The 20,306-nt window shown below is 41.9% G+C and overlaps 2 protein-coding genes across 3 annotated transcripts; one reads left to right on the forward strand and one right to left on the reverse strand.

The window, feature by feature from the left end:
- Positions 1–681: 681 nt before the first annotated feature.
- On the reverse strand, positions 682–8,563 carry LOC115104211 (UBA-like domain-containing protein 1). The gene is made up of 3 exons (XM_029625496.2): positions 8,292–8,563; positions 7,877–7,936; positions 682–2,230 (listed from the first exon to the last, which is right to left on the reverse strand). Exons 1-3 carry the CDS (start codon positions 8,397–8,399, stop codon positions 1,934–1,936), a joined length of 465 nt encoding a protein of 154 aa, XP_029481356.1. The 5' UTR covers positions 8,400–8,563; the 3' UTR covers positions 682–1,933.
- Positions 8,564–8,662: 99 nt separating this feature from the next.
- Positions 8,663–18,749, forward strand: LOC115104210 (probable E3 ubiquitin-protein ligase MGRN1). Of its 2 annotated transcripts, XM_029625495.2 has the most exons (16): positions 8,663–9,015; positions 9,303–9,421; positions 9,669–9,757; positions 10,077–10,223; positions 10,877–10,994; positions 11,095–11,161; positions 11,348–11,391; positions 11,535–11,582; positions 11,804–11,872; positions 12,119–12,278; positions 12,533–12,642; positions 14,142–14,356; positions 15,111–15,268; positions 15,453–15,563; positions 16,142–16,187; positions 16,433–16,520. In XM_029625495.2, exons 1-15 carry the CDS (start codon positions 8,928–8,930, stop codon positions 16,180–16,182), a joined length of 1,584 nt encoding a protein of 527 aa, XP_029481355.1. In that variant the 5' UTR covers positions 8,663–8,927; the 3' UTR covers positions 16,183–16,187; positions 16,433–16,520. The 2 variants fall into 2 exon arrangements, with proteins under 2 accessions (XP_029481355.1, XP_029481354.1); XM_029625494.2 differs by lacking the exon at positions 16,142–16,187 and having other exon boundaries at positions 16,433–18,749.
- The last annotated feature ends 1,557 nt before the right edge of the window (positions 18,750–20,306 follow it).

Here is a 20,306-nt window from a genome sequence, read left to right on the forward strand (position 1 = left end):
GAGGTTCACCATGTGAGCAGAAGAACAATAATTGTTTGAGGTTGATAGGTGCACAGTCCAACTAGGCTCTGGTTAATGTTTGAATCCATGTCGCTATGTGTTATGACTGTTGGAGCATAAACACGCTCACAGAACTGATGACGATCATCAACACTCAAGTCAAAATAGAGAGAAGTTGAATAGCATACACAGGGGATGACATGAATGAAGACAACGTCTATCAAATGGGAAGAGCTGATTTCCTAAGAAGATGGTGGGGAAAGAACAGTGGGGTGAAAAGGTTTGTCATACAAAAACAAATCTGTACCACATAGACAAGGAAGTGGCCATAACATAGCACTGTTTGGTCTCTGCTTGTCCTTGTAGTGTGGGATAAACAGTCTCTGACTCAAGATCTCCTCCTCAGTCTGCTCTGAGGTCTTTCATCAATCCAAGGATGGAGAGAGAAGGCCAAACATTCATCTGTTTAGACCATTTCACATTTCCCCTGTTTTTTAAACAGTGTAACTCTCCCTGATGTGATGTGTGTGACTGAAGATTGCGTCATACCAACTCAATGGACTCAACATCCGCTGAGAAATAAACTGCCATCTGGGAAATACTAAAAGAGCACAGGATGTTGTGGGTTATAGTTCCATTAGAGCCCCATGTCCATTTGATACATAGAGTCAGACTCCAAGATCTAATGCAGTGTAATAGATACAATATTTATTCAGAAACACAAAATAATTAATTGTCTGGTAATTCACAAAATTGTTGTGGTAGCTGTCTCTTGGAAAACACTGCGGAACAGGCGTGTGTTCAGATTAACCGATGTGCAAAGCAAAACTAGTGTGATTATCAGATTAACAGATCGTAGAATAGAAAACGTTTGGATGAGTCCTTCCCTGAATGTATCAGTTCCTTTCAATTGCAATATTCATTCCATTTTACAAAATAAAAAGATGATCAGGTGCCTAGACGAAACATTTTTGAGCCGAGAGTTCCTGAGACAGCATCACCAAATATGCAGTTTTTTTCTTCTTATTTTTTATTTATATATTTTAAATCTATATTCTTTCAAATATATTTTCCCTATTTATTATTTTCCCCTAATATGTTGATTTCCATCTTAAGCAACAACAACACTGTATCAAAAACTATCTGTCTGCTACTTCGAGATGGTGCACAGCTGGAATATCAAGCAAGAAGTCTCGCTCTGACAGAAACCTTTATCTCACTTATCCTCTGAACACTAGTGGCTGAAAACAAAATGATACAAAAACACTGAACCATGATTGCAGTAAAACATCCTTTAGCATTCAATGCAGACAGAAACACTGTATACAAAGAGGAGCAGTTTGTAAAGTTGCTTATTAAACATAAGTTGGATTGGCTAGCTGGTGTTCCTTGATTGTGTGAGTGAGACAGTCAAAGTCATTGCCCAATGTTTGAAAAAGCAGATCCAAGTTGGTTTCTAAGCACATTAGAATACTAGAACACATGATATTCACACACTTACACTGGTTAAAAAAAATCAAGAAGAATGATGTTATTTATGCAGTGCACCCCCAGTATCAAAGGCATCCAGTCCATTGACACCACTCCAGAAAGACAAAGGAAAGATGATGACACTGTCATACACATCGGTGTGTACAACAATAAGATCCTTCTTCGGCACTAGTTATACAAGTCCACCTTAGTCTCTGGTTTCAGATCAATGGAAAAAAATGAAACATATGCCTAACTAAAATTGTCTGCAAATTTGTACAATGTGGCGTCATGTGAATGTTCATCAGCTGTATGCTCATAATTCCTCCTTCCTGTCCTCAGTGCATGTCCACAACATCGCTTGGTTTTCTGTTCTCCCTTGCAGACAATTCATTTCTCATTTTGTCAAAGAGGACTGCCCGATATTGGTTCCTCTTGTTAACGCGAGGCCCCTGCAGTGCTCTCATCTCTCTGCCTCCATGGTGACGCTGGCCTGTTCACTGGAGGCCTGCTGTGTGACGGCTTGGGGCCACCCAGGGGGAGGCACCTGAGAGGGCATCTGCCCAGAAGTCCACAGGCCCTGCTGGGTCTGACCTGGGGCAGAAGGGCCCATGGCCCAGTTGACCTGAGGAGGAGAGGTCGCCATGGAGGCTATGGGACTGCTGGCGTTGAAGCTCTCTGAGGCCTTGAGGCGGGAGAACATGGCCAGGGCGTCTGGGAAGTTGGGAGGTGTTGCTGGTGTGTTGGCTGGAGTGTGCATCTGTGGAGAAAAAAGAGAACCATTAATAAGAGAACATCGATCTGTACGCATTTCTGATTACATATTTCACTACTGACTTTTGTCATTACTGGCGCATTGTCTCCAGTTCTAATTGACAAGCTTGGTTTGATTTACCATCTTGACACTTATGTCCTCCCTCAACTGGTCCTTAGAAGTGCCTACATCATAATAGTTGTGGAAGCGAAAAGGGAAAAATATTTTCCCTTCGAAGCCCAACTTCGTCAGACTGACCCCTTGTCTTTCCACTGAATTCTACATCCTGCCCTGAGTCTGCCCTCTCAGCTGACACTAAAGAGAGCAGGCCTCAGGAGACTGCTCTGTGACTGCCAAACACAGGACCAGTCAGCCAAAACAAACACCATTCCATGAGTAAGAACCTAAGAGAGTCCAAAGGAATCGTACCTTCCAGGACATAAAAGGTCAAAGCAACCAGTGTTAGGATTCACCCCAACCATCTGAAGGCTACCATACTGTCTGTTTTCTCATCGTGTGGACAGGATATCCACCACATAATAGATTATGCAATATCTCAAACAGTCATGTGGTTTGTAGTGGAACTAGGGGAAACAGATACCCTCCCCTCCAAGGCACATGCTTGCCTTCAGAACAGGTTTTGACTTTAGGAGGATTGTCAGACAATTTAACTACATTTTGTTAATGAGAGCTGAAATATGTATAAGAAGAAAAAGATGTCCACAGGCTAATAAAGAAATTCGTATTACTTGATAAGAACATTAGTGGAGTATCCCACACACATGGATTTCTAAGGTTTCTATGGTGCAGTACGAATGAATGAGTTAATGAATGAATGAACAAACATTGGATTTCCCACAGGCATTAGCGTTGAGCTGCTTCAATAGGAACAAGACATGCCTTTATTCAACGTAATCATTTATGATGCGTAGTGAACCATAAAGCTAGTATGTGCATTGCTCAGTTCAGGACAAGCATGTCTTTGTACAAAAAAACAGGTCAGCAGCAGCCATACTAAGCATAAGGCTGGCTGCTTCAGAAAAGTAATTTTGCATTTTGCAGATCACTGGTAGCCTACATTTGCTTCAGTCAATAGCATTGCAATAAATTACAGCAATAAATTGTAAGTGATCATAACAGACTTCCTGTCACCTGACACACATGGCGGCAATAAAACAATGACCTAAGTGTAATGGTTGCGTGTCGGTGGCCGGGAAGTCAGGCGCAGGAAAACAAACTTGGTATAAACGGAGTCGTTTAATAATTGCTCATAAAACTCCAAAAAAGAAAATATACAAAAACATTGGGTACAAAATCACATGACTTGCACATAACATACAATAAAACAATCTCCGACAAGTACATGAGGGGAAACAGAGGGTTAAATACACAACATGTAATTGATGGGATTGGAATCAGGTGTGAAGGAAGACAAGACAAAACCAATGGAAAATGAAAAACCTATCAGTGAAGGCTAGAAGGTCGGCGACGTCGACCGCCGAACACCGCCCGAACAAGGAGAGCGACCGACTTCGGCAGAAGTCGTGACACTAAGATTTGATTTAGAATTATATTTTTTTATATTACATCTGCTTACAAAACGGTTAAAACTGTACAGCTGAAAAACACATATAATACAAAAGCCTTCCGTTATCTGACCACAATAACAAGACAGCCTGGTATGTGTGGGAGTTTCCACTGCTTTACATTGAAAGAGGTCAGCAGTGTATAAGGAGAAAGGTGTTGAAGGGGTCGGCTATGTGGACACACAGGGTGTGGGCCTCAGTGCGTGGCAGCTGCTCAGTCAGATCAGCTGGCTCTGTACACATAAACACACAGGAGACCGACCATGTATTTTCTCATCTGGAGCTGCAAAGTTGCTATAGAAACAGTCCTGTTTGAAAGGGATGGATCCTGTAATAGCAGCTGCAGCCAGGGAAACAGTACAAGAGAGCTTGTTTTAGAGAGTGTGGTCTTTCTCATCCCTTTTCCTATTGTTTATTGTCAGTTTGCCATATTTGTGGCTCAGAATAAACAATGGCAAACTGTACCCTGTACTAAAGCCCTGCATCCTACCAACCAGCATTGTCCATTTGAAACAAATGTGCTATTGTACACCAGGCAGTCTACTCTACCATTGTTCAAAGGGCTTGTAAACAGACACATTTTCTTTTCAAAAGTATATCCCGCATCAGAGCACATCTAAATGTAGACACTCAACGTCTAATAGCCATCCCAAATATGAATAACAAGGGTAGTAGTACAGTTTACAAAAGCTGTTTCTTTTGGACGATGTTATGAAGACTCTTTAACTGACTCGATTCATGACTGCCACAGACCTCCTGGCATCCTAGACATTGACTGGGACATTGTGATAAGCCACACGTCTACAATATTGCCACCAGCCTATGCCATATGAGCCTTAAAAACCCCTATGTGCATTTCAATCAGGAGGGACGTAATCATCTGTGGATGTAACATCCCATAAGCACGTTGAGTTTCAACACTGACCTCCATCGTGTGATCTACAAGATCAAATTGTTGAGGGCATCATGGGTAATCTGTCTTTAGTGAGGCTGCACCAGAGCTGTTTCACTAACTCACAGTCACCCTACACAATGTCTGTTTCCATGTACGTGGTCAACTGTCCAACGAGATGAACGAAAGGAAATTCAAACATCACGTGTCACGTGATACACAGCTTACATTGCTGTGTCCTGTATCAACAAATCAATCTCACCAACCTCCAACACAAACAGGTCAATGAGCAACCATAGAGTGAGTCAATAATTAACCCAACACAGTCCCTTGTTGTTATTATACAGCCAGGGATAGATTAATATACGGGTGCTGGTTTGTCATGTCAACTTGTTCAAGTGACAAGTGTCATTTTAAACCAAGGTCACGGTGCTCTTCATAACAACACAACCACTACTGACAACAGAAACAATACCCTACAGCACTTTCAAAAACACTTCCTTTAATAGCCGTGGGTGTAACAGAGTTCATTTCGTAACCTCACTCCCCAGCTTGAGATGTCTCCACATCATGTTACATGTGCATCGGGCCTCTCCTACGCTTGGCCTTTCTGCGCTGGTCTGTTGAAGGACACAGTGGGCACATACTGCATCGTAGTTAACCTGTCAACCAATTGTCAATGAAAGGGGCTCAACTTAACCTAATGCCACGCCTGACAGCCAACCCCTAATGTAAACAGACCACGCTAGATGTATTGCCAATGTCACTGCTTCTTATCTCATCTAATGTCTGCCCACATCCTGTTTATTTTCATCAGTTTGAAAATGAAAAAATGAAAATAGGAGCAGGATGAGATCATTGGGAAATGGCAGACCCAGTGGTAGGTTATGAGAGGTAAGGTTCTAGACCTAAATAAACTGATATCTTATTGCTCATGAAGCCAGATGTTGTTTCGAAGGAGGAAATCTATTGGCCAAATGGAAAATCTATATGACAAATGGCCTAGAATAAACTGTGCTAATGTCCTGTTATACATGTGTCAAGATTTTAACACTGTCATTAAAAGACAATGTAGGTACAGTTGAAGTCGGAAGTTTACATACACTTAGGTTGGAGTCATTAAAACTTGTTTTTCAACCACTCCACAAATTTCTTAACAAACTATAGTTTTGGCAAGTCGATTAGGACATCTACTTTGTGCATGACACAAGTAATTGTTCCAACAATTGTTTACAGACAGATTATTTCACTTATAATTCACTGAATCACAATTCCAGTGGGTCAGAAGTTTACATACACTAAGTTGACTGTGCCTTTAAACAGTTTGGAAAATTCCAGAAAATTATGTCATGGCTTTAGAAGATTCTGATAGGCTAGTTGACAACATTTGAGTCAATTGGAGGTGTACCTGTGGATGTATTTCAAGGCCTACCTTCAAACTCAGTGCCTTTTTGCTTGACATCGTGAGAAAATCAAAAGAAATTTGCCAAGACCTCCACAAAATTGTAGACCTCCACAAGTCTGGTTCATCCTTGGGAGCAATTTCCAAACGCCTGAAGGTACCACATTCATCTGTACAAACAATAGTACGCAAGTATAAACACCATGGGACCACGCAGCCGTCATACCACTCAGGATGGAGACACGTTCTGTCTCCTAGAGATGAACGTACTTTGGTGTGAAAAGTGCAAATCAATCCCAGAACAACAGCAAAGGACCTTGTGAAGATGCTGGAGGAAACAGGTACAAAAGTATCTATATCCACAGTAAAACAAGTCCAATATCGACATAACCTGAAAGACCGCTCAGCAAGGAAGAAGCCACTGCTCCAAAACGCCATCGAAAAGCCAGACTTCGGTTTGCAACTGCACATGGGGACTAAGATCGTACTTTTTGGAGAAATGTCCTCTGGTCTGATGAAATAAAAATAGAACTGTTTGGCCATAATGACCATTGTTATGTTTGGAGGAAAAAGGGTGAGGCTTGCAAGCCGAAGAACACCATCCCAACCGTGAAGCATGGGGGTGGCAGCATCGTGTTGTCGGGGTGCTTTGCTGCAGGAGGGACTTGTGCACTTCACAAAATAGATGGCATTGAAGCAACATCTCAAGACATCAGTCAGGAAGTTAAAGTTTGGTCGCAAATGGGTCTTCCAAATGACCCCAAGCATACTTCCAAAGTTGTGGCAAAATGGCTTAAGGACAACAAAGTCAAGGTATTGGAGTGGCCATCACAAAGTCCTGACCTCAATCCCATAGACAATTTGTTTGCAGAACTGAAAAAGCGTGTGCGAGCAAGGAAGCCTACAAACCTGACTCAGTTACACCAGCTCTGTCGGGAGGAATGGGCCAAAATTCACCCAACTTATTGTGGGAAGGTTGTGGAAGGCTACCAGAAACGTTTGACCCAAGTTAAACAATTTAAAGGCAATGCTACCAAATACTAATTGAGTGTATGTAAACTTCTGTCCCGCTGGGAATGTGCTGAAAGAAATAAAAACTGAAATAAATTATTCTCTCTACTATTACTCTGACATTTCAAATTCTTAAAATAAAGTGGTGATCCTAACTCACCTAAAACAGGGAATTTTTACTCGGATTACATGTCAGGAATTGTGAAAAACTGAATTTAAATGTATTTGGCTAAGGTGTATGTAAACTTCCGACTTCAACTGTATGTTTTGTATAGTATGTATCATAAGTGCTGTAGCCCTGAAATAATTTTATTTATTTATTTGGACCTTTTTTTAATTAATTTTTTACTAAAACAATGTTCACTTTTTCTGGAACCACCCTCCCCCACAAGACACATTTTCAAGGCTTCGATTCAAGAAAAAGAATAGTAGCAGTACAGATCATCCATAACTCACATGACTTCATTTGACGACTATAAGTATTAGAAACATAGCAGCCTATCATGTCACCGTTCATGTGAAATAACACAGTAAGTAATATGCTACAGTACATGACAAGGCACTATGAACAACGTGGCCAACGTGTGTTTATTTTTGTCAGGCTTGTGTGTGGGTACAACATGGCGGACACGGACGACAAGGGCATGCATATAAATATAATCATAGATGTTGCAATAATCATCATCATAATGTAATAATAATAATAATAATACATAAATTCTTCATTATTAACAATAATACTGTAGGTTTTCTATACTTACCATTTGATGATGGTGACTGTATGGAATATTGGTTTCTTGAAAAAAGACACTTAATGCAGTCTATTGAAAAATAAAATATATGTGTCAATAAGCAACAGTCCAGTGTGCATTACACATATGATAGCCTATTGCAGACAGATACAACCTAAATTGATATTATACTATCTGCTGTGAAAATGTTACATTGTGCCATTAGGCTGCTGAATACCATAGTTAGCTACATTTTCATTGCATAATAGCATTAGCCTACTGGGATGTTGTAAAGATAACCAGATTATTTTACAAATGATTGGCATTACTGTATTAATTAGATGTATTTAATTAATGACTCTGAGAAACAGACACAGACTGATCTCTGTAACTGGTCTATCTTCCATGCACCAAACCCATTGTCAACAAGAAAAGGTTCCCATACCTCGAACTGCCAATGTGCCGCTTGTAGAAGCTGTTTCGCTTGGTCTGCCGCGCATCCAGCAGTCAGGACGAACTGATTTATCATAACTTGGTGCTTTAGATCATCCATATTTGCATAAGCGTTCTATTCTAAACCTTTCTCCTTGGGTTGGTGCTCAGTCCTTGAGGTTATTCTCCCTTGCATTAGCCTTTCCTCTCATCGACCACGAAGACAGCACAGTCCGCAGTAAAAACCCAAATATTTACTGTATGAACTATGTTCAGTGTCCTGAGCGCCCCTTTGATCGGCAGCACGAGAGCGCAAATCAGAGCCATGGGGAGGGTCGATCAGTAAGTAGGTCGGTGACAGAAAGAACTACAAGTCCCTAACACCATGTAGTTTGACGTATCACACATCAGAAGGCTTTTGGCTAGAAACTTGTGTTTATTTTCTTTAGCGGAAACCCAGTTATCCTTGGTTCTATCGTTATTCTTGACAGGTACACAGTTGGATATATAAGTGGCTGTGTAATACCGAAGAAAGTCTAAAACTTGTTACAAAACGGTCCCTTGGACGATAAATACACTAGCGTAGGGGCTAGTAACGTTAGTAGTTAGCCAAGTCTGTAGCTAATTAGCTAGCTAACAACAAGGAAAGATGGGGTCGATTCTTAGCCGGAGAATCGCTGGCGTTGAGGATATTGATATCCAGGCGAATTCTGCGTACAGATTTCCACCGAAATCGGGTAAATATAGCTATTAATTTGGATTGTAACGCTAAAACTCGAACTATAGCTAACGCTGCTAACGTCAGTTAAACTGACATCATCAGTTCCCAACATTATAGGCCTAACGTTACATGTGAACGCTGTAAATGGGTAATTGGATGATATTCAGTCGTGGTGAGATGTTTATTTGATGAGGCAGAGATGAGTTGTACATCAGTGTCCTGATCTTGTCCTGATTAAAGATAGGCCTTCCATCCTGATTTTATCCTGATTCTAATCTAGTCACATACTTCTATTTTTTTAAGGGAATTACTTTGCCAGCCATTTTTTCATGGGAGGGGAGAAATTTGACACTCCACATCCAGAGGGTTACCTATTTGGAGAGAACATGGATCTGAACTTCCTTGGAAATAGGCCTGTACAAGTAAGGACCTACAAGTTCGCTATACAGTGGTAAAGATTGTTAGCTATGTTGTTAAGTTTTGCACCTTGCAAGCTGCAGACAGAGAAGTAACATGTACAGCCTATTAGGCATATTAGTTGAAGTGGAAGTTCAGGAGTAGTCCTTGATTCACATCCCCCATGTTATTGGTTAGGCTAAAGCATTTGAAGTTTATCTGCATTGGGCTGTTCTTTTCTTAGACTAGTTGTCATGTCTCACCTTTGCTTAGTTTCCGTACGTGACCCCGGCACCCCATGAGCCTGTGAAGACCCTGAGAAGTCTGGTCAATATCAGAAAGGACTCCCTGCGCTTGGTCAGGTGAGGAAAAACACCACCATATTCTACAGCGAGTAGTCTTCAGACTAACCTTACCTCATTTATTTTTCTTAGTGGTTTTCATTGTCAAGTGATTCAGGTCAAGAATCCTGGCTGATTGAGCTTAGCTTAACATCTATTCACTACTTGTTTAGGCCTATGTTTCATTTGATATCGACATGCTTTCATAAGTGTGGTGCATGAGGGATTTGTTGTTGTTGTTAACTTAATCATAGCTTCAGTATCAAAGTTATGTCATTTTGAAATTGGCCACTTGAAAAAGCTAGCTTAACATTGTTTTGTTTGTCTGCTTGACTACTAGGTACAAAGATGACACTGATGCTCCAGTAGAGGAAGGAGGGAAGCCAAAGGTTCTGTATGGTGTGGAGTTCACATTTGATGCTGATGCTCGTGTGGCTATCACCCTGTATTGCCAAGCTTTTGAGGAATTCACCAATGGGATGGCAATGTATGTAAGAGTCTGATTCAGAAACCTTTTCGTTTACATAATAGACTATGTTTAGCATCAATATGCTATTTCTAAGTCATTCACTAATTAGAAATACATATTTTTTTCCACTGTCTCTTGCTCTCTTGCTAACTAAATCAAATTTGTAATTTTACATTTCTCATTTGAAATTAAATCCATGCCTTTTATCTGTTTCTGCAGTGAAATTGTTTTATTCACTTTAAAGACACGTTGTATAAGAACATCTTATGATAGTGGCCAATATACAGCATAGAATGTCAGTCTCCAAAAAGCAGACTGGGAGAGATACAATGGGTCCTTAGCAACCGCCTGTCTCCATGGATACGCATGTCATCTGAAGAGGGAATTAATATAATAGTTGATGCTGAGGTCATTATGTGAGTGGATGGATGTGTTTTGCTGCCTTTTTTTGCATGTTTTTTTATTGAGCTTTTCCATTGACAAATTTAAGAGGGAAAATTCGGAAATGGATTTGAGTTAGGCCTAATGCTGTTTTTCATTATTTGTGGTTGATGAAAGAGCTCTCAACAAGAGATCTGATAAAGAACATCTTATATTTCCGCTATACTAAATTAACGTTGATAGTTTTTGTATTGATAAGATATTGACATCACTGTTTCTGTATTGTGTAGGTACAACCCAAAGGGCCCAGCCCTGGTTTCTGAGACTGTACACTATAAGAGGGGTGTGAGCCAACATTTCTCCCTACCTTCTTTCAAAATCGATTTCACCGACTGGAAGGAGGAGGATGTGAGTATATCTGGGCAGCAGCACTCAATCCTGTGGAGTGATGTCACCAGCTCACAGTTGATAAACTCATCTGTTGTCACCATTTATTTTATCTTTACAGCTGAACTTTGACCTGGACCGGGGTGTTTTCCCCATGGTGATCCAAGCTGTGGTGGATGAAGGGGATGGTAGGTGGTCCAAACTGTTGACGCTGATGTTAATGTACTGCGCTCCATATATCACCTCAAGATTGACTTAACAAACTTAGTTGGCAACTGTCTCTCCGCTGTACCACAATAGCAGGTGCTAGATTAGACACTCTGTATGCACAGAGTACAGTAAACCCTTATTAATTAGTGTTTGTCCTTTTCCAGATTGCTTGGGACATGCACATGTGCTGCTGGCAGCTTTTGAGAGAGTAAGTAAACTCATTGTGTCGATTGAGTGGAAGAGGACAGTGTTTGAATTTGACTCAAATTTGCATCCCGCGTCTGATGTCATGAAGTTCTGTTTTCACACATTATGAAATATGTGAAGTAAACACCATTTCTTCCTTTCAAGCATGTGGATGGCAGTTTCTCCGTCAAGCCTCTGAAGCAGAAGCAAATTGTAAGTTCATTCAAGTTAATCCATGTCTTCTCTGTTATATTAGTCGATTATTCAAAATACAAATGCCTGAATAACAAAAACATGTTAATTTACAACACATACATTTGTTAGCATGTGTGTTTACGTCCTCTTTATCCCCTATGGGACATAAGGCTACAATGTGTTCCTCCCATCGTTCTCTGTCCTTGGCCACGTGTTACCATGTGTGCACTCTGTTATAGGTGGATCGTGTGAGCTACCTGCTGCAGGAGATCTATGGAATTGAAAACAAAAACAACCAAGAGACCAAGGTTGTTGTTCTAGAACTCACCAGGAACAACTTTTGTAGATGCATACAGTAGATTTATTTAACATGAATTTACAAAGGCTGTTGGAAAGCAACACATTTTTACATTATAGAGGTGTAACCACACCTGAATCTATTAGAAATGTGGCTCATTTTCCTGTAGGTTTTCAGACCGTTGGTTTGCGTAGTCTATTTTCTTTCTACATGATCATCACTCTTAACAACACTCTTGTTTTTTGGTTCTCTGCAGCCATCGGAGGATGAGAACAGTGACAACAGCAATGAGTGTGTTGTTTGTCTGTCAGACCTCCGAGACACCATCATTCTGCCCTGCAGACACCTGTGTCTCTGCAACTCCTGTGCTGACACCCTGCGTTACCAGGCCAACAACTGTCCTATCTGCAGACTGCGTAAGGCGCGACGCTAGTTTGTTTCCAATAGGCTTCTAACTGGGATTTCATGCCGTAGCTAATAGGAAATAGACCTGCCAGGCTGCCATGTTTCAGAGCTCAGCGAGAGAGCCACCTAATGGACGTGGAGATGAATGCCCTGTGTGGACTGAGCTGATTTAAGGAAAATGCTGTAAAGTTGACATTTTAGTGAAGATGCAGTCCCATTTGACAGTGTGTAGTGTAATCAGTGTTTGGTCTGTCTCTCTCCCCAGCCTTCCGAGCCTTGCTGCAGATCAGAGCTGTGAGGAAGAAGCCTGGGCCACTGTCCCCTGTGTCTTTCAGCCCTGTACTGGCTCAGACCATGGACCATGATGAGCACTCGGTACGGCGCACACGACCCAGGCATTTGTTGTTAATACATGACATCATTTGTGACAAGGATTGTTTATTTTTATACTTACATTTAACATTTACATTTAAGTCATTTAGCAGACGCTCTTATCCAGAGCGACTTACAAATTGGTGCGTTCACCTTAAGACATCCAGTGGAACAGCCACTTTACAATAGTGCATCTAAATCTTTTAAGGGGGGTGAGAAGGATTACTTTATCCTATCCTAGGTATTCCTGAAAGAGGTGGGGTTTCAGGTGTCTCCGGAAGGTGGTGATTGACTCCGCTGTCCTGGCGTCGTGAGGGAGTTTGTTCCACCATTGGGGGGCCAGAGCAGCGAACAGTTTTGACTGGGCTGCGCGGGAACTGTACTTCCTCAGTGGTAGGGAGGCGAGCAGGCCAGAGGTGGATGAACGCAGTGCCCTTGTTTGGGTGTAGGGCCTGATCAGAGCCTGGAGGTACTGAGGTGCCGTTCCCCTCACAGCTCCGTAGGCAAGCACCATGGTCTTGTAGCGGATGCGAGCTTCAACTGGAAGCCAGTGGAGAGAGCGGAGGAGCGGGGTGACGTGAGAGAACTTGGGAAGGTTGAACACCAGACGGGCTGCGGCGTTCTGGATGAGTTGTAGGGGTTTAATGGCACAGGCAGGGAGCCCAGCCAACAGCGAGTTGCAGTAATCCAGACGGGAGATGACAAGTGCCTGGATTAGGACCTGCGCTGCTTCCTGTGTGAGGCAGGGTCGTACTCTGCGGATGTTGTAGAGCATGAACCTACAAGAACGGGCCACCGCCTTGATGTTAGTTGAGAACGACAGGGTGTTGTCCAGGATCACGCCAAGGTTCTTCGCGCTCTGGGAGGAGGACACAATGGAGTTGTCAACCGTGATGGCGAGATCATGGAATGGGCAGTCCTTCCCCGGGAGGAAGAGCAGCTCCGTCTTGCCGAGGTTCAGCTTGAGGTGGTGATCCGTCATCCACACTGATATGTCTGCCAGACATGCAGAGATGCGATTCGCCACCTGGTCATCAGAAGGGGGAAAGGAGAAGATTAATTGTGTGTCGTCTGCATAGCAATGATAGGAGAGACCATGTGAGGTTATGACAGAGCCAAGTGACTTGGTGTATAGCGAGAATAGGAGAGGGCCTAGAACAGAGCCCTGGGGGACGCCAGTGGTGAGAGCGCGTGGTGAGGAGACAGATTCTCGCCACGCCACCTGGTAGGAGCGACCTGTCAGGTAGGACGCAATCCAAGCGTGGGCCGCGCCGGAGATGCCCAACTCGGAGAGGGTGGAGAGGAGGATCTGATGGTTCACAGTATCGAAGGCAGCCGATAGGTCTAGAAGGATGAGAGCAGAGGAGAGAGAGTTAGCTTTTTCTTATACTTGTATTTAACGAAACTCAACTCCATCACGATGCAGTTACAAAGCCTTTAATAAATGACTGTGAATGACTAGTGAAGATATGAGCAGTCTTTCTGTGTGTGCGTCTCTCCAGAGCTCAGACTCGGTTCCCCCAGGCTTTGAGCCCATCTCTCTGCTGGAGGCCCTGAACGGCCTGCACTCTGTCTCCCCCTCCATCCCCCCCGCCCCCCTCTACGATGATATTAACTTCTCTGGGAGCCTGGTAGGGGAGGGCCGGCCGCTGGGCTCCCCAGAACACTCCGGGGACGGGGGCCTGCAGAAGGGCAAGGTCAGCAAGTCACCTGACAGGTAATCCTGAGACACAAGGGTAGTAACAAGCTCAGTTCACTTTCTCCTCCATCTGAGATGGACCATCTCCCTGAAGTGTGCACTCGTACACTACACTCCCCCTCATGGATTTAAAAGTAATGGACAGGTGTAAGAGAAGATGGTGGAACCTCCCTCCAGCGAATATTTAAACCAATCCAATGCTTTGAAATCTTTTGAGGTAGGGTGAATCAGTGCACACTTTAGGAAGAAGGGGGAGGAACTGAAGTGGGCTAAAGTCTCAGTGCTGCTCTCTACGGTCCAGCTGCCTGCTACTGTAATTCTTCACACCATTACCATTTGATTTGAACGGTCTCTAACTTGGAGCATATGCAATTTTGAATGGTTTAGTTTTAGTATGGAGTTAATAGCCCTGGCAGATTAACTGCCCTGGATGGATTTGCTTATTGACATTGGGTTTGACTCTGGATTGATTGCTCATCATTTTGTGTAACAGCTTGGCCCAGGGTCAGAATAAAGAGTGTCCTTATGTTGTGGTGAGCTGCTGCTAGAGGTCATCTTCTGTATCCAGCACCATGCTACAAACTGATTATATGGCATGTCCTTGGCAATCCATCCAGTTGACATTGCTGAGCCTTGCCAACCTGCAGAAAATAAACTTACTAGGACAACAGTACAGAGTGCAGTCTGTATATTATAAAGCTTCACGTCGGTTGTAAATGTTTTTTTTGTTTGTTATCCATGTCACGTCATTGTAAGTGTTTCACCCCCGCAGCACCCTGAGGTCGCCCTCATCACCCATCCAGGAGGAGGATGAGGAGAAGCTGTCTGAGATGTCGGACGCCCAGCCTCACACACTGCTCTCCAGCAGCCCTGCTCCCACCGAGGCCACTGCAGCCGAGGATGTACCGGAGTCCATCTCCCCAGATGATGGTGAGTTCTGTCATGCTCTGAATGCACGTAGTTAGCGGTCCAGTCTACATCAAGTTTGAGTAGGTGACCTCTCCAAATAATGACTTGAAATACCTACCAGGGTACATTGCAAACCAGTGTAAGGACATTTAGGTCTTGTTGCATGTTGTGACCTTGTCTCTCCCTCCTGTCGTGGGTGGTACAGAGGACAGGCTGCACTCTGGAGGAGAGCGAGAGATCCTTCAGGACTACAGCAGTGAACACAGCAGCCTGACCAAAACAGAGAGTGACCCGCCAGGGGACCTGTCTCTGCCAGGTAAGCTAATAATAACACAAGGCCCAGGCATGTGCGTATCTGTGCACAATTGTGTATGTTTGTCTGGATATTAAAGATATTCTCTGGTTCTTTTGTATACTTTTTAGCTAGTCACATATGTGCATCATGTCTCTCTCTGTCTACTGTGTGCGTGTTGCTAGCCGTCACTCCCTTGGCAGGCTGAAGATCATTGGCTGAAACTTTAATTGCTAGGGGGCTGGCCCATGTGGGGGTAAATGTAGGGAAAATGGCGCTGCACAGCTTCCAGAAAACAGTCAAACTAGGGATTTCTTGGCTAGTTCTGCTCATATATTATGTATGAACTACACATTAACACACAAAAAATAGGAACCTTAAAAAATACTTACTAGTTGCCAAAGTACCAGAGCATGTCTTTAAGGCTCAAACCAATTGTTAACATACATTTTTGATTGCACGTATAATACCTTTTGGCTCTTTTTCTCTTTATTCTCCCAGGCTTTCAGTCCCCCAGCTTTGCATCTAACCTGTGTGCTGTTTGTTCTTCTCTGTTTCCTTACTCCCTGCCCTGTCCCTTTACCTGGCCTTGCTATGGCCAGCTCTAGGTCCTGATGCCTGCTCTATTGGTGTGGAGGAATAAATGTGGTATGTAGGACTTCTCTGTCCTGTCTTTACCTATCTGCTTTTCTGTCTCGTTGCTTCAGAGAAACCGATTCCTCGCTATCTGTCAGATTCAGGACAGTTGGTTAGTAATCTGCTGCAGGTTGTAACTCTGTTTATCATGCAAATAGACAGCAAGTTTGTATTGATAAGTATGCAACTGTTTAGATTTATGTCACTGGAGTAATAGCTCCTCTTGTTTAATTGGATCATGCTCCTTGTATTCACAGGGTCATCAGAGAGCCTGAAGAGTCAGAGTACCAACTGCTCCAGCCAGCCCCTCCTGTGTCCCCCCAGCAGCCTTCACATGGAGGATGAGCAATTTGACCCCTAACCTCTGGGCCCAACGGTTCTCCCTCTCTGGCTGAGTCCCAATTCACTTTCTCACGTGGATTTCACAATGGTGGAAACTCCCTCCAGTCAATAATTACACCAATCCAATGCTTTTAAATCCATGACGGGGAGTGTGAAAGTGCACATTTAGCCTAAAGGATGAATAATTGGGACTTAGCCATGGTCTCCTCCCAAGCCCATCCCTCCCCCATGATCCAGTCCCCTTGGGCCTTGTAGAAGACCTCTCTCCTACTTTGGTCACCGATTCATGCCATAACTGGCATTGATTCAAAATGTGTTTGTGGTGGTCATTGCAAGGATTTACTAAAACCATACTATACCTTAATAGAAAAACAACAAGTCCTTAATTAGATTGCTTTGCATACATACATTTAGGAGTGTGTAATTGTTTGTCCATTCTGGATGGGGTTGTGATGCAGTGGTGGACGTTGCATGATTCCAGTGGTTGAGTATGACTACCATCATATGGTAGTACTAGAAGCACACTCACTTTCAGTTTACTCTATTCAAATTATTGCTTGACACTAATTGTTTTAGAGAGCATTAATACCATTCATGTTGTATTCATCTACACTAATAACTTGTTTTAACTGTTATTTCTTGGTGCTTGTATGATATGAAACGTTTTTGAAATCAAACTTTGAAACATTTCAGTGGACATTTGACATGATCTAAACATGACATAATTGAACGGTGTCATTTTTAAAAAAAAAAAAAAGTTTTTGAGGATTCATTCATTTTACTTTGAAATGGTGAATTCCCCTGTCAAATTGAGGCATTTCATTTCAAGTTGTCTTCAACGGTAAATATCTGCATTTGTTTGTTTTTATACTGAATTATGTGATATCTTATATATTGTACCTGTACTAGAAAATTGTGTAGATTAATTTGCAAAATTGTATATTTGTGTATTATAGAAGAACATCTGGGGATTCAAATAAGGAGATTAGTAGTTACAGCTACATGCACAGTATCTCACATTTAGCTGATCGATTTTTAGTGACAGAGTCCAGCTTTACACCCGAACAGCTGAACACAAAGATAGATAGAGCCTGCAACAAGCCAATACGCGATGCTGACTGTATAGCACAAAGTGTGTTATTTGTAGACGTGGCATATTTCTGTAGCTATATTGTGGCTTGTCATCCTGGCATAGTCGTTGCCTTGCTCAAGTTCTATGACTTGCAGTGTCTGACCTCCCTGTAGATGTAGCACCATACATATAGATCTATGTGCCTTCAACTAAACAGATATGGCTGCTGCTTGTTGCATTTTTGGTGTTCTTGTGATGAAACTGTTTCAGGATATACAGCTGTATGAGCACGTAGTCTAGGAGGTTTTTATTCCCATTGGCTGATATACAGAGCTGTAAAAGTATGACATTTCTTTGCATTCTCAATGGTTCGTTAAATATTTTTAAAGAAACCTAATTGTTATTAAAACCAACTGTTCAGCAATTAGAATTATGTTAAGTCCATATATTGATACATTTCATCTAAAAATGAACTACATTATGAGTAGACTTGGTTGTTATATGGTCTGTATTGTATGAGTTCTAATTTTTCCCCAGGGGGAATAAACTAAATGCTTCTCAACCATTTTACTTATGCAACATCTTGAGACATTGCATCTTTAACATTAGGTTATCTTTTGCTTGTGAGTTTTGTTGTAGAGGGGTGTAAAACTATCCAATCTGTTTTTGATTAACACTGTTCATGTCATGTGTCTTTGATTAACGATGTGTCATGTTAACTTTGATGATGCACTTGTGCCTTGTTCCTGTTTCTCACTATTATTGACCTGGTATCCAGGACAACACCACATTTCGTGATTCATAACTCTATCAATATCTGTCTGTCCCTGTGTACAGATGTAGGATCTTCATTTGATCAATATTCTGTTACTGAGAATTTTCCTTCACAGCAGGAAATGCACATTTGTAGTGTATTCAAGGTTTAAAAAGGCTTCTAAAGTTTGTCATTTCTACTTTAAAATATCAGACTAGATTTGCACTAATGAAAAATGTATCAACCCCTACAAAAATGTCCCATTCACTATAATCCACATAATTAAAATTTCCTGTTGCTGCAGGATTATTTTCCTGCTGTAGCAAACTGGCTCAAATTAAGATCCTACATGTGTAGCCTATAGCCGCATGTGAATAACAATTAAATAAATGTAATGTTGAACACTTCTGGTTTTAACTGCATGTCTCAAGCTTGACCTGTGATGACCATTTAGGGTGAATTCTGAAAAAGTGGGACACTGCATTTCCATCTTCTGTAACCTCTTTCGACATCTATTCAACATATTAGCCCAACACATGACACATTTCTGAAATCCTACAGATGTTTCGTAATCGCACAAAAAAAAACGACTGTTGATTTTATATTCACAGGAGGCATGACCATATTTTCAGTTCGCATTTGGTCGACTTTGACACCATTATTATAGTCCTAATTGTACTTCAATGACGATTCAATTTTGTGTGATTAGGAAACATTTGAGGATTTCAGAAATGTATCATGTTGGGCCGATATGTTGTATAGGTGTCTGAAGAAGTTACAGAAGACGAAAACGCAAAAAGTGTCCTGCTTTCTGAATTCCAGAAATAACAGTACTAATAACAGGATATAGTACTACAAGAACAGAGCCTAACCTAAATACAGGTGGCCCCTAATGTAAACTGGTTCTCTCTCCTCCATTAGAAAAGCCCACTCCATTCTGCTACTTTAACTAGCTATGGTTGGTAATGCCGGACAACAAACATGACAATTTCAAAATTGAAAGATAATATTGGCAACTTTATGTATTTTGATGCACCAGTACATAGTATTCACATTTACGTCAACATTCGGCACAGTGCATTATGTAGGACCGTTTTATAACCTTAACAAAACAGAGAAGCTATGTCACTGATTTTACCGTGTGCTTCCCGGGGTGAGCTTCCTGTTTGCTTTCTCTGCCCCTCCATGATGTCACCAATTAAGTGATGTAATTTTGCTTTTAGTAACAATAGTTTAAATGTTCTTTTGTCAGACCAAGAAATAAAGGAATCAGGATTAATCTGTCCCAGTTATATCTTGTCCCACTCTTTCCCGAATTCACCCCATGCATAGTCCTACAAGTTTAAATGAAATATGTATATATTATATATACAGTACCAGTCAAAAGTTTGGACACACCTACTCATTCAAGGGTTTTTATTTATTTGATTATTTTCTACATAGCAGAATAATAGTGAGAGATCAAAACTATGAAATTACACATATGGAATAATGTAGTAACCAAAAAAGTGTTAAACAATTCTAAATAGATTTTAGATTCTTCAAAGTAGCCACCATTTGCCTTGATGACAGCTTTGCACACTTGTAGCATTCTCTCAACCAGCTTCACCAGGAATGCTTTTCCAACAATCTTGAAGGAGTTCCCACATATGCTGAGCACTTGTTGGCTTTTCCGTCATTCTGCGCTCCAACTCATCCCATACCATCTCAATTGGATTGAGGTCGGGTGATTGTGGAGGCCAGGTCATCTAATGCAGCACTCCATCACTCTCCTTCTTGGTCAAATAGCCCTTACACCGCCTGGAGGTGTGTTGAGTCATTGTGCTGTTGAAAAACAAATGTTAGTCCCACTAAGTGAAACCAGATGTGGTGGCGTATCACTGCAGAATGATGTGGGTTATCCATGCTGGTTAAGTGTGCCTTGAATTCTAAATAAAGCACAGACGGTGTCACCAGCAAAGCA

Source organism: Oncorhynchus nerka, linkage group LG21 (genome assembly GCF_034236695.1).
Source record: "Oncorhynchus nerka isolate Pitt River linkage group LG21, Oner_Uvic_2.0, whole genome shotgun sequence".
Lineage (NCBI taxonomy): Eukaryota > Metazoa > Chordata > Actinopteri > Salmoniformes > Salmonidae > Oncorhynchus > Oncorhynchus nerka.

Bases quoted from the DNA above. Each gene is read 5' to 3' on its own strand.
- LOC115104211 (XM_029625496.2), bottom strand. From the start codon at position 8,399: ATGGATGATCTAAAGCACCAAGTTATGATAAATCAGTTCGTCCTGACT. The intron at 7,937-8,291 runs GTATGGGAACCT...ATTTTTCAATAG, and splicing joins CGGCACATTGGCAGTTCGAG to ACTGCATTAAGTGTCTTTTT. The intron at 2,231-7,876 runs GTAAGTATAGAA...TTTTCTCCACAG, and splicing joins ACAGTCACCATCATCAAATG to ATGCACACTCCAGCCAACAC.
- LOC115104210 (XM_029625494.2), top strand. From the start codon at position 8,928: ATGGGGTCGATTCTTAGCCGGAGAATCGCTGGCGTTGAGGATATTGAT. The intron at 12,643-14,141 runs GTACGGCGCACA...GCGTCTCTCCAG, and splicing joins TGGACCATGATGAGCACTCG to AGCTCAGACTCGGTTCCCCC. The intron at 15,564-16,432 runs GTAAGCTAATAA...TTGTATTCACAG, and splicing joins AGGGGACCTGTCTCTGCCAG to GGTCATCAGAGAGCCTGAAG.